Source organism: Molothrus ater, chromosome 3 (assembly GCF_012460135.2).
Source record: "Molothrus ater isolate BHLD 08-10-18 breed brown headed cowbird chromosome 3, BPBGC_Mater_1.1, whole genome shotgun sequence".
NCBI lineage: Eukaryota > Metazoa > Chordata > Aves > Passeriformes > Icteridae > Molothrus > Molothrus ater.
The window spans coordinates 98,808,846-98,827,954 of NC_050480.2; the positions used below are offsets into that span (position 1 = coordinate 98,808,846).

The 19,109-nt window shown below is 37.5% G+C and overlaps 1 protein-coding gene across 1 annotated transcript in view; it reads left to right on the forward strand.

Annotated features, from left to right (window-relative positions):
* The window catches only part of EYS (eyes shut homolog), a 797,164-nt gene that overhangs the window by 740,419 nt on the left and 37,636 nt on the right, over positions 1 to 19,109 (forward strand). Inside the window, exons 41-42 of the mRNA XM_054514337.1 lie at positions 4,614 to 4,786; positions 14,123 to 14,305. Coding sequence (XP_054370312.1) covers positions 4,614 to 4,786; positions 14,123 to 14,305 — 356 coding nt within the window. The remainder of the gene's footprint in view (positions 1 to 4,613; positions 4,787 to 14,122; positions 14,306 to 19,109) is intronic.

The window sequence follows — 19,109 nt, forward strand, 5'->3', positions numbered from 1 at the left end:
GTCCCAGGGCACAGGGACACAAGTCCAGGCAGCAAACCTGTTTCAGCATGGCTCCTCTCTCCATGGGGCCATGGCCCTGCCAGGATCCTGCTCCAGCACAGGCTGCTGCCAGGGCTTTTTTTCTACTTCTTAACAACATTATCCCAGAGGCATTGCAATGGTTGCTGATGGACTTGGCCTTGGCCAGTGGCAGGTCCATCTCACAGCCACCTGGTATTGGCCCTATTGGACATGGGGGAAGCTTCTGGCAGCTTCCCACCCCTGTAGGTCCCCTGCCACTACCAATACCCAATCACACAAACCCAGTACACAAATCCTCTGAGTGAAAGGCAAAGCAAATTAAAGTAAACTGACAGAACTTGTAGAATAATGCTTCCCAACAGAGGAAAAATGATTCAAAACAGTAAAGATAACAAAAGCATTCAGAGCTAGACAAGATACCATAATTGAGGAAACCTGAGTGAAAAGTACTAAAGCAGCATGAAAGCTGAATTGATTTTGGGAGCTGTATAATAGAAGAAAAGATTGGCAGATATATTATATACTGAAAAACACCTGCTGTGCACAAGGAAGAAACACCTCCTTTATATATTGTCCTTTGATATTTTTAAGATTATTGATGAGATAAGGTTATCCTTCTGGCTGCAGAGAGCTTCCGTGGATTTGTCTATTACACAAAGCTTTCAAAGGGAGATTTTAATTGCCTTTACATTATGCTGGTGTTTTCTGAAAAGCAATTTAATGAATCTTTGCATGAAGCATAATTCAACTTAAAGCTTAAACTGAAAATGTATGATGGTCCTTTCATTTTCCAGTAATTTAAAACAAATGAGTGCTACAAAAACAGAATAGTAACAACTTGAAAATAAACTGAAGTACATCTACTACTTATTGACTGAAGGAGCTGTTCCCTCCAACTTCCATAGCTTTGTTACAGATAATATAATGAAGGCACTAAAAGAATCTATGTCATTAAATATTGAACCCATTGTGACACACAGTACAACCACAGAATCATAGAATGCTTTGTGTTAGAAGGGACCTTAAAATCATTATTAATGGGTGTTGAGTGTGCTTCCTTTCAGGGAAGCCCTCTTGCATAAAACTACATAAAGGGCATTTGCTCTCATTGTACTACCACTTTAGAAATGGAAAAATCACAGGGATATGGAAAATTATACTCTGCTTTGGGCAAACAAAACACTCTCAATAGAGTACAGATGATGTCTGTGACACACTGTGAAGAGGGATTATAAACTTTCCTTTCAAAAACAGAATTGGTTTAAGTCAAAAGCAGGGTTTTAACAGCTGGTTAAATACAGCTGTGACTGGATCACTAATGTAACACAATTCAGTCTCCTCTGTATTGTGCAATATATTAAATAAATAAATTACCATGATCTGGGTTGGTATCCCAAAGCTGCCAATATTATAGAAAACTTTGATTTCATTAAATCAGATCACTGATGTAACATTGATTCAAGGAGAGAAATTGTATTACTGAATTACCAATATCATGTCATATCATGCAAATATTTCTTGGTAACTTTCTTTCCAATCTAATATCTAAACCAAAGATCAAAATAACATTTTAATATGGGAAATGGTAATACAAAATACGTCCCTTACCATTTCAGAGGACTTTAAGAATGTCAGGGAATAGTTCATTTTCCCTACACTTTTTTTCCCCTCCACTTTTTTTCCCTGCATCATAATCCTGGAGGCATGAGGTGATGGTGCTCTAGAAACACTCTTGTCTCTTTCACACCTTTTCATCACTATTTCTATATTTTCTCCCATTTGCTTTCACTGTTTGTGTCTTTCTTCCTTCATATGATTCTGAATAGTTAGGGGTTGTTTGGGGTTTTTTTCTCTATTTATTCCTGGGGCTCATCAGTGCTCTCATGTAAAATCTGGAGGGGTTTTTTGTGTGTAACTTATACCATGGCTGCATGATTTTCTTTTGATGGCTTATAAATCTGCATCCACATTAGTGGGTAATGTAGCTCAACGGTCATGGATTTTCAGGTCAAATCAATTAGTGCTGAGGACCCAACATTCCCATTATTCATGTTTCAAGAAGCTTTGACTCACACTTGACCTGGTCTGGGTCTGAATGCTGAGTCCATACAGCTGAAGCAACCTAACCTGTAAGACAATGTTCTGGTGCAGGTTCATCCAAAAGAAATTAGTTCATGTACTCTAGAGACACAATGTGGAACAGGGCATTTCAACAGGGGACAAACAGGAGATTTTCTGCAAAACCATGCTCTGGATCTGAACTCAAACACTAATACAGTCATATAACACATTTCCACAGAACACTCCAAATTTGTTTCTTGTTCTGCAGCTTCAAAATTCTGGTATTTTCCTTGTTTTTCACTTTCTTCAGCTCATGTATGTAATTACCCTGTAAGTTTTTCTTGGAGTCATTCACAGGTGTATAACATAGACAAAAGATATTACTGTTCTGATTTTCTGCCCTTTTTCATTTGCTTCTTGCATTTATAAAGGGTAGCAGGCCATCATGAAATTGCAAAATCTACCTGGGAGAAGTTCTTGGCCATTTGAGCATTATGTGTTTCTTGCATCTGAGATTAACTCAGTAGAATATGGGAGATCTTGTCCCTCTCTTAACCTAGTACAGTTACAGCGTGCTTTGAAAAATAATAAGTTATTTGGGGCTTTGTATACTAATTTTTGTGAAATGGATGTGATTATTTTCTTTCTCTGTGGCTAGCTGTTATACTTTCAAGTTTTATATAATTTTGTAGAACTTTTTAAAAACTGTTTTCTTTGCCTTATCAGGAATCACTCTTCTTTTTTATTAGACTCTTACAGCACCAATGGTGAAATGTCATAACATTGCTCATTTTGTAAACCATAAACTATTCACCATTTGTTATGAAACCTATTATTTTTAATCTTCTGCACAATAGCAAAAGTAAGACTATAAAAAGTAATGGCCAATGTTTGCATATACAGGTCCTTAAAAGAATGTATGAAATTTTTTTCTTTAAGGGTGAGGACTAAAGTCTGTGTCTTATGGCAGTCAGCGGTGATGATCCATCTTTTCTTCCATAAAAAAACTGAATACATTTGATAACTAAAAATCATCACCCACAGTTGTAGATTTCCAGGAATAATTCAGTTTATTAATGCTCTTTTAATTAGCTGAACTGCGTAATGTTGATATTAAAACCCGTGAAAGCAGGATTCTCAGTACCGCACAAATGAAAGCAATCCAGTAGCTCATTTAGATTCCTCTCGTGCTGTCTGCAGCAGATCCATAAATAGAATAGGCTACACACAGAAATTTATTATTGCAGCTGATAGCAATTTTCTTTTGCAAAGGTGTCTGGAGGCATTATTCATGAGGTTCATTCTGGTAGACTCTCAAGCTGAGATCCTCACTCCCCAGCTCTGCGGGTGGTCAGTTTAGGAACACACTAATCAACTGCTCTGAGCAAGGACTGTCACAAGACTTACTTATTTCCCTCTTTTAAAAAATACAGGACGTCTTTCAGATCCAGATTATTTTCTTAAACCTGATTGTGTGGCTATTATAAGCAGATAATGAATTTTTAGAAATCACATGTATTTGAAATTTTATCAGTGCTCATCCTAATGATTACGCTATTATTGGAAAACCACAATGAGTGTGATTTGATACAACATGCACCATGTCTTCTGCATTTATACCCAAGGGCACGTGTGACCTTTTCAAGTAAAAGGCAGATATGTTTCTCTTCAATACTGAGGATGTACATGAATACTGAGCAACCACATTAATTGACCTATCTAGCTGTCATCTATTTTTAGCCATAATATAAGGGGAAAATCAAATAAGACCTTTTGTGAAATTATATGTATAATAAGTCATAGAAGGGAATGTCTTGCACTCTTTTGTTTTCCTATCTGCTTTGGTTCTCCTACCATATTTGTCATTGTGCTATCTTTGAGTACTATAAAAAAAATTGGTACAACCAGAATATGTACATTTCTAAACGTCGGTTTTGTCTGGTTACAACTTATTTTTATCCTTGCCTATTCTAATATTCTTTCTAAGACTGAGAACATAAGTCATATGATAGCAGAGATGTTCTGTTTATTCTGTTTCAAGTTCAACATAATCCCTACTGCAAGTGTTTCATATTTCAGGATTTTCTGCATCCTCCTGTATACATACAAACTGTATGTAGTATCTGAATATACAAATGATGTTTCCATTTGCAAAATAAACTAGCAACTTTCATTTTTTGTTCTCACATGCTTTCATTTTTTTAGACATAATAGAAGACCTGTAGCAGTTATTTTGATTATGCTATGAAAGATGCAGCACTAACGACTAGTGAGACATTAGAAAAGTCACAAATCTCACCAGCAAAATAAAGAAAAATTAAAATTTAAAATTAAACCCAAAAGAAGCTGTTATTTCAAGTCCTAGTAAGGCATTTTGACATGTCTAATGCCAGGAACACTAGAAAAGCAGAGATCTATTACAACCATAAGTCAGATGTCACAGATTTTCTCTATGTGTAAATCCTATTCTGCTTGTTTTAAATGCATCTTGGTGCTTACACTTTTTGTTTGTTGTAATTTAAATTTATCAGTGATGAAGAAAATTGGTATTGTGAATGCCCTAAACTCTACACTGGAAAACTCTGCCAGTTTGCAACTTGTGACGAAAATCCATGTGGAAACGGTGCTACATGTTTTCCAAAGTCCAAGAGAGATGCTGTTTGCTTGTGTCCATATGGAAGGTCTGGCATCCTCTGCAGTGATGGTAAGAAACATTTTCTTCATGCATTGGTCATAGTTTCTATCATTCATAGAAGCTGTGGTAAGAAACATGTCAAAGGTTTTGAAGGTAAAACACTGAAAGTCACAACCTCCCCACCTAAAAATACAGCCCAAAACCCAGTCACACACAAAGAATGGATAAACTGATGACCCTTCCCATGTGTGGTTTCATTAAAGTTCCAGCCAGAGAAAGGTAGACAGAGGGATCAAAGAAACTGAGAGTTTTTACTCAGAGAAGCTGGGAAATACCAGGTAGCATTTGAAGTTTTAATAAATCACCTGGAGAAAAACTGAGATTCAAGTGAGAGCTCCTTTGGAGAAATTGATTTCTCCTGTAGTTTGATTTTTCATCTGCTTACAGAAGTATTACTTTGTACATTTTGCATATTGAAGTAGTGTAAAAGTAATACTTTCTGAATTGCAAAAATACCACCATATAGAATTATTTGATTCATTGTTCAGGTCAAAAAGAAGGACAATTTAAAATTTACTAAGTGCTTTGCTGTGAAACAGGAGACAGGATGAAGTGAAAATAATAAAGCAAAGGAAATAGGTCATTTTGACTAACATTGTCAAAGGAAGGACTTTTATTCCTTGAGCATTGATTATAATGATTGTTCTAGGTCAGGAATTCCTGTGTGTGAAAATCCAAGGAATTCTTTCCCCTAACAGCGAATGCAGCAAGAAGAAATGATTGAAAAACCTACATATAGAAAATAATCATTGGTTCTGATCTTATTTAGTGATGCACATGAAGTGCCTTTTCAAATAAATATTAAACAATTATCAGGTTGGTGTATGTCATATCATATACATATTTAAGACTTATTTAAAATTTTTATTTCCAAAATTTTCAGTAGATGAACATTTATGTTTTATCTGCTTTCATCTAACCATGATACTTGATAGCAAATAGTAGAAGTGAATATATGAAACATGTATGATAATTTCTTGGTAACCTTTCCTAATTTACAGTAGAAATACACTGGGACTTCATTTGCTGCATCTCTAGTCATCCAAGCTGCATTTCTTTGTTCCTTCTCAATTCCACTGCATCCTTTTTAAAATGAGGCTCCAGAGCTGATTCAAGGTGCTGTATTCAAGGTCTGATAATGCCACTGTTTTTTACAGTGCTGTCTGACATTTTTCTATCTTACTCTCTGCCCTTGCTTAACCCATCTCTGTTTTCTTTGTTTCCCATTCTGTTTTCTTTTATGAGTACACTGACATATTCAGGAAAGTGCTTATTAAAATTTCCAACACCTCTTCCTTGGAAAGCTGATGGTGAGGTCAGAGCCCACTGTTCTGTATTTAAGGCTAGGACTGTTCTGTAATCTGCCCCAATTTACATCTGTCAACACTGAGTATCATCTAATGTTTTTTTCCTTGTAGCTGTTCAATGAGGCTCTTCTGCAGATCTTTGTATTTAATTGTCTCTAAACTGAGAGACCACATAAAAATTGAGATCCTAAATTGAGAGAAACTACAGAAATTCATTAGTTTGATTGGTCTACAAAACTGGAGTCTTTGGAAGCACAGAAAGAATTAATTTTAATAAGTAGAAAGGTAAAACTGTCTGGAACATCACTATAAACAAGCAAAATGGGAAAGAATGTTCAGCTTTGCAGGACATAAATCTAAGGTAATCAGCTGACAACATAAAAATCTATTATTGAAATATGAAAAATTATTTTATTGAACCATATCTTAACAATTTAGAAGGAATAGAAATAACCTGAACACAGACAGAAGTCTTAAAATGAGTTGCAAGAGGCCCCTTTATCCCATTTTCTTAAACTAAGAGAGAAAGAGAGCCACACAGCAGTGGAATCTGGATGTATCCTTATGGATAGCCCCAGCAGCATTAAAGCCATGCTTCTGGGAGATACTTAAAGATAATGATAGATTGCCTAATTAAAATGATAGAACAATTTAAATTATTTTAGAAGCAGAAGGCAAACTTAATTGTTTACTATGACAAAATGTGTGTCCCAGATAATAAATTTAATAGAAAGAAATGATCCATAAAAAATTAAAACATAGAAGCACAGATTTTAAATTAATCATCTTTTGTTTAAGATACACAATAATATTGTCTCAACTATTCAGATTACAACCTAATGCTTGATACTTTATGTCTGAAACACTGAAGAAAAGCTGTTTATCAAAATGTTTGTCAAATAATAGTTGGTTTTCATCAACACAGAACAAGTGAGATGTCACAGTGATTATTTGAAAAAATGAATATAACTAATGTACCAAATAGAATTGCAATTTCATGCCAGCTTGGCTGCTCCTAACAATAGAGATTATTTGCAAAAGACACAGTAAGGATAAATAAAGATGTGGACAGAGCCATAAATGAGCCCACAGATACAGATCTTCCCCCTATCAGAGCTCCAATTGCCATCTGCTAAGGGTTGGAAGTCATGCTAAGAACAACAGCAACTATGTACAGTGTGGTGGTGTTTGAGGGTTGCCAGGATGAGGGAAGAGATGAGAATCTTGACTCCATGTTTCAGAAGACTGATTTATTATTTTATGATATTATTATATTAAAAGAAAATCATATACTAAAACTATACAAAAGAAAGAAAAAGGAGACATCAGAAGGCTAGAAAGGAATTCATAATAAAATCTTGTGACCAATCAGAGAGTCTGGCACAGCTGGACTGGGATTGGTCATTAAGTAAAAACAATTCACATGAGACCAATCAAAGATGCACCTGTTGGTAAACCATCTCCAGACCACATTCCACAGCCATCAGATAGTTATTGTTTACATTTCTTTTCTGAGGCTTCTCAGCTTCTCAGGAGACAAATCCTAGTGAAAGGATTTTCATAAAACCTGTCGGTGACAGTAAGGAAAAGTTATAATAAAACTATTGTCACTATTAAATGGAAAAAAAAAAAAACAAAAATAGAAAAAAACTAAGAAAAACCAAATTGTGACAAGCTAAAGTGCATCATTTTATGTGAAATGCATAACACTCAAAAAGTGAAGAAAATTATAGGACAATTGTAAATATGACAAATGAGGCAAAAATGTAAGGACAGATAGTAATTTCTGTTAGACAAATGTATATAAATATGGAAAAATACACAAGGTCTGGGACTAACAAGGACTTTTCTTACATTTCTGAATCAGATGGAGCATACTGCTGTCTAAGCAGGCTGGTGACAATGGCTCTGAGTTTATTTGTTATGCTATGCTTGTTTCAGACATCAATGAAAGCTTCCAAAAGCATGTCCATTTTTCCAAACATACATAACAAGATGCATTATCTCTCACTACACATTTTTCTTGCTTTTATCATTAGATGACCATGTTATTTTGACTGCAAGTTGACCATTATACATTGAAATGTCTCTCAGGAACCTACACAGCTACAGCATAATGCGCCAAAGGGAGGGGGAATGTTAGTATAAAACAGAAGAGTGTACAGGCCATGTTGATCAGGTGGAGGACATGGCCAGACATTCTGATCTATTTACACGTGCCTGGCCCTTATTGTCTCTGTATCCCTCTATTCTCCTCACTCATTCCTCCCCAAATCACCTAATTTTCTCTTTTAGACCCTCATAAGTCCTGTGCTATTCCAAAATGCTCTTCACCTACATCTCATAATGTGTCCCATAACCCACGATAGTTACACCCCTCTGTCCAAAAGCTGACCCACTATTGACTCATCATGGGGAGTGTCACACCTTGCCACTAGGGCTGGGGTATCCTGACAGCCCTGGGAGGGATCTGGACAAGATGTTCCTTCCTCTGAATCCTTATTTTGGGTCCTGTCTGCTGTTGTGTTCTGTGCTCTGGGATTATGGAGACCTGTGATGGGCTGGTGTCTCCTGGGGCAGGGATGGGCTTGACTGTTGATTTGCAGAGTTAAATGCCTCTGTTAAATGCCTCCAACTTGGCTGGGGGGTTGGGGTGAAGGGAAGGAGAGGAAAACACCATCGATACCTAACATTTTGGAAAAGACACTATAAGACTATAGAGCCTATGTCCACATGGGCAGATTGACTAATTCCCCCAAGTGACTTTGCTTTTTTAAACTGCAGATAAAGGGATCTATATAATTTGAGTCCAGTTATTGAGCTCTGGCTTCTCAGTAGATTCGTGTGAAAGCAGCCAGCATTCAAGCCCTTAGTTTGACAAATTTCCTTTCACATTTAAATTAGCAAAAAGTTGCTCGCATTTTGTTTTTTTCACACTATATATCTCCTCCAGTGTTTAGTATCACAGACTTGATTAGAGTTGTTAAACTGCTACCGTCCCTGTAATCAGCCTTTATTTCTTTTTGTCTATTTTTTTTTACACTTCTATCTAATCACAGAATGGAAGCATTTCCTGGTTTGTACAGGAGATTGATAAAGTCTGTAAAATATAAGATCATAACATTTGAAATATCTGAGTGTAAGAAATTTTGATATATAAAATGCAGAATTCCTAAATAATAAATATCAGTGTATCATTGTACTGAGGGATGGTAATGGCCTTCTAAATGCAAGTGAAGCAGGAATGGTTCATTCACCAGGACTGGAAATGTACACCTGGTGTTGTTGGTAATATGATGTTGCACAAGAAATGGGGCTCTTTTGGGGAGATGTTGGTCATACATGAAGCCTTTTGTTGAGCCGAGAATCAAGAGCAAGCACAAATGCAGATTTAAAGGGAGAAGGATTTCAAAGGCATGGGCATTGCTAAAATGAGTAATTGTGTCATTTGCAGTGTTTTAGACCAAACTTCAGTGGTTTAGTTTCACATATGTTCACATATGTGACAACATGAAGCTGAGTCCTAACTGTGACACTGTATTTAGCAAACACACCCTGGAAAGGGTCATTCACTGCAATCTGGAAGGTTCTTCCTTGAAACATTTCCGAGCAACACTTATAGTAATGTTTCACAGCCCCAAGAATTCCAGCAGGTTTTCTGTGGGATGTATTCCCCCATGTATAAAATTAATTTCAAAGTGTTAAAGTGGGAATAGTCACTTGCTTCAAGTTCTGTAGAGTGAAAATCAGCCTGCAAGCGAATTGTTTCTGTGCAGCTATGTTTGGCACTCAATGTCACCTTCAGAGTTGTTTGGGTCTGCAGACTGAGTTGTGCAGTTTGGTGGTAGCAGATGCCTAAAGGGAATTTCCTCAGCTAAAAAATCTGCAGGGTTGCTCTTCTTACTGTTTAAGAGAATTTATTTTCTCAGTTATTTTGTTTTCACTGGGCCCTAATTTCCCCCCACACCTCCAATGTGATGAATGTCATAAAAACTGTAAAACACACATACAGGCACACTCATACACTATTAATGTCACTGCTGTACTAGCAGTTTTTCACAATCATAGTTTCATCTCTGAGCAGTGAAGTCACTTTTATTATTTCAAATTTCAGTTCCCAGAGTAAACTGATGACTCCATAATTACTGATGCCACAAGACAGACAAAAGGATTCCATAAGTCCTGGAAGCGGGGAGGGAAAGTCATACACCTGAATGAGCCATGAAGTGGATCACTAACTCTTGATACAACAGTCTTACAGACATCAGGAGTATTTTACTACCACCTTGAACCGTCAGCTGGCACTGCACCACCCTGCAGCTCTAGCACCCCTTATCTTTTCCTCCTTGGACATCCCAGAGTTTCCAGTGAGCAAAGTGGGTTTGCGTGGCAAGGTTCCCCTGCAGCCCAGGGTTGAGACCATGGTGAGGCAGCTGTCCCCATCCAGGCCATGGAGCCCACAGTGGAGAAGATATCCACCTGCAGGCCATGGAGGATCCCAGGCTGTGACCCCATGGGAAGCCTGTACCACAGCAGGGTCTGGCAGGACCTGTGGGCCCATGAAGAGAAGAGCCCACACTGGAGCAGTTCGATACCCTGTGGGAAACCCATGCTGTGAAGAACTGTAGCCCATAGAAAGGACTCATGTTGGAAAAGCTCATGGAGGACTGTCTCCCATAGGAGGGACCCCATACTGGAATGGAGAAAGAGTATGAATAGTTCTTTCTCTGGGGGGGGGGGGGAATGGCAGTAGCCTCATCCACAACCCATGTGCCCCATCACCTTGTGCCAGTTGGGCGGGGGGGGGGTAGAGAATTCAGAAGTGAAGTTGAGCCTCTTTGTTAAGATTTTTTTCAAAGTATAGTTGATTTTTTCTATCTCCCATTTTTCGTGCTCAGCTCTGATGAGATATACAATATTAGGGAAGTAAGAAGTCAACCACATCGATACATTTATATAATGGGATAATTTGTCATTATTTGTTTGTGAGTCAATGGGACATATCATTCATTATTACTTGCTCAATGCTGGGAATGCAGAAAAGCAGAATGATGAATGACATAGAACTGACAGAGAGACACAGGACAAGATCAAGGACAAAAGTTGATAAAAGACTTCAGTACTCTGTCAGAGCAATGTGTATTTTAGTCACAGTGTTTACTTGGAGTGTGCGAGCAAGGCTCATAATCAAAGTTGTTGGGACACATCTCTGCTCTTCACCACTTCAGACTGTACACTACAAGAGCAAGAGTAGAAATCAGTTTGGATGATGTGCAGACTGGAAAAGAAAAATAACCCAGTGAAGATAGCTGTGCCCTCTGCTAATTCAACCAGCCTCAAACATTTTACAAATACTGTTTAGAAGGACTGTGTTCCAAGGAAAAGATTATGTAGTTTTCTGCAGTCTTGGCTCCATAGCTTTATAATGAAAAGATAGAGAATTATAAGAAAGGTGGAGCTGTTTTGTTTCACATGATTTTGCCAATCACTGTGTTTTTCATACAGGATTATTACTTTTTCGTTCAATTTTTAAGTTAAATATATGTACAACTGTGGTAAACTAGTCTGCATTAAAGTCAAATTAATGAAGGTCATTGTATGAAGTGAATCTCAAACACTGATCCACATTTACTGATGACCTTTCACTTTTTTATGTGATTCGATAAAGATGTTTTGACAAACAATACTTGGTGTAGACAAGAAACATGATTAAAAATGTGCTATAAAATCTATAAGTGGCAGTTCAGAGACAGACAAAATATGGAATAGCTGTCAAGCTAGATAGATTGAGTTAGCCAGAAATATAAGCTTTTGAGTCGTTACTAATTAACATTTCTAAATACATTTTACTCTCCAGAGACCAGCATAGGGAGGACTATTCGCAAACATGTGCCTACCTGCTAAGGATAGGGTGGTTAATTAGATACTGCATCTGACTTCTACCAGGTGTGAGAAACTTCTTCAGCACAGTGGAGAAAACTGTGAATACGTAAATCAAAATAGTGTGTCACAGTTTCCATTAAAAATGCCCACGGGACTCTTACTGCCTTAAAAAGTACTATCCCCTTCAGGACTACATGCCTGATGGAGGTATAGCTCCATATGGTCTTCATGCAATCCTTCCCCATCTTCCTTGTAAGCCCTCTTTGTGTTCTGGAGGCTGCTACAAGTCTCCCCAGAGCTGCTCCTCTCCAGGCTGAGCAGCCCCAGCTCTCTCAGACTCTTCCATGTCTTCACAGGAAAGGTGTTAGAGCCCTGTGATTGACTTAGTGGCCTCCTCTGGACTTGTTCCAACAGGTCTGTGGCTTCCTTGCATTGAAGAAGGCCTTTTGTCAATCTTTAATCCAGCTTTATATGGAATACTGGAAGGAGCAAGTAGAAAGGCAAGAAAATAACTCCCCACTTAGAATGCTCCTAGGAAACAGCTGACACAAAGGCATACCTCATCCTGGGCATAAAGAATTATCCCCTGTTGGGATAACTTATCAGGAATAGACTCTTCAGTGATGTCTGCCAGCAAACCAAATTACCTGGCTCTGCGAAGGTACATGAGAGAATTTGCTTTTCCCATTTTAAATAGAAGCAGGAAAAAACAATAAACACAAAGACTTCTTTATTTTAAAATCTTCATCTCTTAAACATTTTGTGGTTTATTAAATAAACACAAAGACACCCCAAAAAAGGGGGAAAAAAGAAAGGAAAAAAGAAAGGAATAATACTTTGCATCAAAGGAGCAGTCTGTGTGTCATATTTTTCTGAATTAGCAAAAATACAGAATTTGAGACTCCTTCATGTTCAAGTAATCTAAGGGAATACGAGTGGATTAAAACTAACACGAGATTTAAATATGGGGGAGTTGTGTTGTGCCTCCAATTCAGTCCATGACTCACAGAGGTCTGAAGCTTGAGGTTGTGTTCAGACTCATTTCCAGTATCCTGCTAATTAGGACAAAACCACTGTTTCATATTTTCTGGCTCCCATCTAAGATCAAGAGCAAGGCATAATGTGCCACATGTGTGGAGTAGTGCTCAATACATGGGACAGTACACTCTGTACTGCTGCAAATTCCAAGTCTGTGCTAGAAAAGGTTTTCCATGCCTGTGTCTGCATCTTTTCTCAGATGCAGGTATCAAGGAAATTCCTGCCACATCATTGCCAATATGGCAGCTTTCCCAGGCTGCAAATTTAGAAACAGATTCCACACTCTGGAGGTGGTGATGACATTTTCACAATTACATGGTATTGTTTCTCCCTCCCTGTAAGCATTTAGGTGCTTAGATGAACTTAAGCTAATATAGATTTACCCTGGGGAGTATTATAATCCTTGACTAGCGTTTCCCCATGTGGTTTGTGCATGGTGCAGATTTGTATTCCTTCCTCCCCCCATCCCTCACACTGCCTTCATTAATAAAGCTGTGTCCAGTCACGTTTGGGGTGCAGGTTGGTTGGAGGTAACTGCTCGAATCTTTTAAATCTAGTCCCAGACCCAGTCTTTCAGGATTAAGCTGTCATTCCTCTTTCTCCTGTTTTTACTGAACCATGTTGTCAATACAAGCACTATGTGATCTCTGAGCATCAGCTCCAGGAACTGACTACAGCAGTCTGGCTACTGGCTGCCAGCCCTAGGAGCCATGTGGGTACTCAGCACCAGCACTCTGTTTTCTGTACAGACAGGTATAGACTTGATTTTATTTGCAATTCATGTGGGTCCTGTTCACTGTGCTGCAAATTCATACTTTTATGATGCTTCTTTTTCTTATTTCTTCTACCTGTGAAGAATTATCATTCCATAACCTTGTCAGCACATTCTTGTACTCACTTTCACTCAAATTCCTGTTAGACATGGCATTTCCTGTAACAGGAAAATTTCTTTCTGTATTTTCTTTTGTCTGTCTGAGTCTTGATTAAATATTACTGTTATTTGTAGTAATGTTACCTAGAATCCAGGAGATGGCAGTAGTTGCCAAAAATTCATTTTTTAAAATAAGTCTGTTGGACCTTTTGCCCTAACACCGAATTTACTCTTTTTTTAATACAGCTATTAATATTACTCAGCCAAGTTTCAGCGGCACAGATGTCTTTGGATATACCTCATTCCTAGCTTATTCTAAAATCCCAAATATCACCTTCTACTATGAATTTCGCTTGAAATTTCAGTTGGCAAACCACCAGTCAGCTTTACAAGATAACCTGATTTTTTTCACTGGACAGAAGGGCCAAGGTAGGCTTTATTTGTATCACTTATCTTGTAAGGACAAGCTGTCAAATTCTTATTGAACAAGTAGGATAAAAAATATGCACAGGTTTCTCTTGATTCTATTTAAGATGAAATGTCATTAGTGGGAAAATAATCTCTTCAAAACTGTACTGTTTTGTAAAGACAGAGAAATCTAACAGGTTGTAGAAATGTTTCTTTTTATTAAGGAGAAATATAATTGCTTCCAGTAATTGAAGTCAACAATTACTCTGAGGTAATGTATTTCTGAACAAAATTGATGGTAACCTGAAGGCCAAGGTTCCCTTTTTTCAGTTGTTAACAAAAATTTCATTATTGATCATTGAACTCTGTGTTATTCACATAAAATAGGAGACCCTAAACCCTGAGATCTCTCAATGCAACTTAACCCAAGCTAGCCACAAGTAATTTGAGCTAAAGTCTGTGTCGCAAAGCATTCAATTTGGTCTGATTAACACAGCTGAGAAGCAAGTTATTTAAATCTACTCAGAGTATTTGTACTAAGATTTTATCAATACGTAAGGTATCTCTCCACAGCACCCCTTTGTGGCAGCCTGCATGGTGTCAGCATGGCATGGGTAACAATACCTGTGCTCTGTCCATCTCAGCATTACTCCAAACAAAAGCCATAATACTAATGAAAGTTGAGAAAAAGTTTATATAATTTGATGCAGACATAAACCACTCATAGATACTTCATAAGAAGGAAAATTTATTTTTATCTTAATAATTTCTGCAATTGGAGCATGACCTAGCTTTTGGGTTTGGAGCTGTCCTATGGAATTGTTGAAGCCGAAAAGGGAGGTTGGATGATGTGTTTTATGTCTAAACCTATCACAGCAGGAGAGTGATTTAAGTATGATAGAATTCTCTACTACTTTAGTAGGTATTTTACCATATCTGAAACATCACATGAGTTTTGCAGATATGGCCCTTGACCTACAGGAACCCTACACTTATGCTGAACAGCGTCAGAAAATTAATGTTTCAGAAGGATGAAGTAGGGGACAAATTATTATTTGTTGTTTTAACATACTGAGGTCCCAAAATGCATTATTAAAAATCAGTTTTGGGGAGGCATTATGCAGTTACATATATATCTAACAAAGCAATTGCAGTATACCATGTCAGTAGGATACAGGAGATACCTCATGTGCTATGTTAATACATTTGATGTTTTCTTAGGTTTTTCTTTCTACTAAATTTCTTTATTTAAACTCCTATACCCTCTGAGGCTTCTTCCCCTTTCTCCTTGTGGCAGACTTGCAGGAGTCAGACTGTTATTGTATTGCAATGCAAACGAAAACTTGTTAGTGTAGAACAGCTCAGCAGTTTATCTATGATTTAATTAAATCTGCTACTTTTCATTTGCAAACATCCTGTCAAATTTAGCTAGTGCAGCTCAGCAGCGCTTTAGTGTGCTATGAGACCCTGGTACTTAATTTATCAGTTTGATTACCCAAATTAGCCTACACAGATTGGTATTAACCACTCTGAATGGATTTAAACTCAAAACTTAGCTCTGCTTCTATCTGTGTGGAAATCAGAATTTGCTAAGTTTTTTCCCAAACTTCAGCAAGAGACTGATTGATCAAACCTGGTTGATCCTGCTAACTGAACTCCATTCCCATCATTTTAACTACATCCAGGTAGAGCTCTCATCCTGCCACATTTTAATCCTGTGACAGTCACCATTCACTCGCAGGCAGCTTTTTCTGTCACTAGCTGTTATTAATTTTTGTGGATGGATGAAATATTGTCTTTCTTTTTTGTGTAGCTGAGCAGAAATGGTGCACGGAGTAGTAATTACCTAAAACCTTTCCATCTAATCATTCAGAAAACAGCATTCAAAAGCCAATGTCTGCACCATTAAATTTTTATAAGAAGCTCTGTTGTAATATGAACACAAAGAAATCATTAGAACGTTCTTTTCAACAACAAGAATGAACCACCACATTCAAACATGTTTCTGAAGCCTTGGAAACTGAATTTCTAACACCTGTTTGAAACATTTCCAATTGTAGGAAATGTAACCAAACAAAAATCATACCAATTAATTCATTGTCTTTATTCAGGATGGAGAAAATGCAAATGCGATATGTAGAACACCAATGGTATGAAATAATCTGATTCTTTTTTGTTACAATCAAAGGAGAACTCCAAAAAAATTGCTTAAGTATAAAAGATACATTGCACTAAAATTTGTCTCAAAAAAGCCTGCCTGCAGGGTGTACCCTGAACTGTCAGAAGTCATTGTGGAATGTAGGTCTTGGAATCATATTTGACTGAACTGAGTTTTTAAAAAAAGTTTTACTGGTGTCATTTTTATTAATGAGAATACTTGCATTCTGGGCTTGTTATGCAGTTGCCAGGCAGAAACCTGGCTTTTTATTACTTTGCATATGATTTGTGTGTGTGAGCACTGTGGTACAGCAGTCAGGCATTGCTGCATCCCCATGTCGAACAACGGGTGGGCAGCAGCACACCTGCCAAGGGCAAGGCTCAAGAAACACAGAACAATGAGGTGATGGTAAAATGTTGTTGATAATTTGTGATTTTCTCCTTAGTTTTAATGGTTGGGTAGACTGAGCACCCCACATTTTAACAACAAAAGCAGTTTCTTACCAAAGAAGATGCTCTTGTTTTAACAATTTCCAGAGTGTTGAGCAATAGCGCTGTCAACAGGAGAAGCATAAGGGTTTTCACAGCTAGTGATCTTCCACTAAGGAAGCACTTTTTAATACTTCATTTGAAATTTTCCCCTTTCTCCATTTCATCCAATTTCTTGTAGTCAACATTCTCTTGCAGCACCCTATCTGATTCCCCTCCAATGTTGACTCTGCCCAAACCACAGGCATCAATTTCATAGCTAACCTCTTGTGAGTTACTATAAAATTCTGTCCCGATACATAGCTAAAGTTTAAAGCTGTCTCATTTATGCAAACTATTAACATTATTTTATTCTACCCTAGCCCTGACAGAGTTCAAGGCCAGGGATAAGACCTTGAGCAACTCAATCTAGTCAATGGTATCTCTGCCCATGGCAGTGGGTGTTGGGACTAGATAATCTTTAGGGTTCCTTCCAACCTCTCAACAGTCTATGATTCTATGACTATCTTCACTATCCAGTCAGTTTTGTAGAGTACTGACACTGCTACATTGCATGTCTTTAACACACTTTAATTCTGAAAAGCATTTTAAAAAATCAAAAAGTCTTTTAAATAACAGTTTGTCTGTAATATGCTTCCCCTAGTTTTGCTGGTCAAATGACATAAGTACATTGTAGACACTGCTGAAAACAGAAACATTAGTAAAGGTTTTTTTAAAAGAATTGCTATTTTCAGTTTGGAAGTCCTTCACTGGTAATGTGCCAGTGTAACTGAAAGCAATGGGATTTCCTTCAGTTTATGAATAAATCATGAACCAATCATTGTAATAAAAAATGAATAGTGTTTGTGTTCTATACAACTGAATGTAGCTGCACACTTTCTACAGAGGCAGTGGATTTATATCCTTTGGAATAAGGATTTACTTTTCTTTTTTCTATAGATTCCTATTGCATCAGAATAGTAACTCTATAGAAAAAACAAACTTCTGTATAGAAAAAGCACAGTACAACCCAGATTCATTTCCAGGATATGAGATAAGGGGAATATGGCAGTTTTGGCTGTGAAGCAGCTGTGTGCAGAGCTTTAGTGGGAAGTCAATATAAGTAGCATTGTTTCCTGGGGAAAAGACTACTTTATCTTCTGCAAATGAAGAAAATTTCCCATGCATTTGAGACAGGGGCATCAAAACACACATTTTAAATGGCAGCCACCATGTGACACTGGAGGAGCAAATAGGGAGACCTTCCCTGAAACAAATACCTTATGAAAACAGAAGAAAATATCAACTAAAATACCATGTATGGGCATGAAATTGAACACTGAATTGCTTGAATTCACGGGAGAGTTGTAAAAAGAAATGGATGGCTTTGAATTTCAGTTTGAGTCATCCTAAGACACAAGTGAGAACATTCTTCATTTTCACCATTGTTTGTATCCTGATTCTTTTACCATAAACAAAGAAAGGTTGGGGTTGATAAAAAAAACAAGTTGATCAGGTTTTCTCTAAACAATGGTGGTTCCTCCCTTGCCTGCATGAGGAGAGAGACTGAATGCTTTTTAAAGATGACAGTGTAAAAATGTGTTTATTTTGCATGACCAGGTCCAGAAATTGAACTCTTACTCATGGGCTTTATGTCAGACTTAAATTCCTTCAAATGACATTTTACACTGTAGTTACTAAAAGCACAAACAACACTTATAGCATGCAGGCCGAAATGTAAAGAAATTAAATTATTTACTGCAAACTGGAAAATCAATCCATTCTAACCTGAAAGTTAAGAAGGCTTAAAGAATTAAAGCACTTGGCTGACCAAGGAAATTCCATCAATGAACATCCTAGAGCTGCCTCAATCAGGGGCAGGTGCAATAAATCTCCACGTGCTCTTGAGTCAAGGGCAGCTGAAGGAGCTTGATAGAAGCTGCAAAAGCTTCTTCAGAGCCATGTCCCTGTTACTCCCCTTGCCTCAGAGCAGCAGGTGTCGTCTGGTTTTGAGGCTCTTGAAGTACCTATAATGAAAGCTGAAAGCATCCTGGAACAGGACTAAGTCAGGGCCTATTCTCACCTGCAATTTGAAATTTCTTTTTTTTTTTTTTTTTTTTTTTTTTTTAAGATTTTGGAGGAAGTTGAAATTTATTTATGTTCCAGGGGGAAGGAACAGCAATGACTGCTTAATCCACCG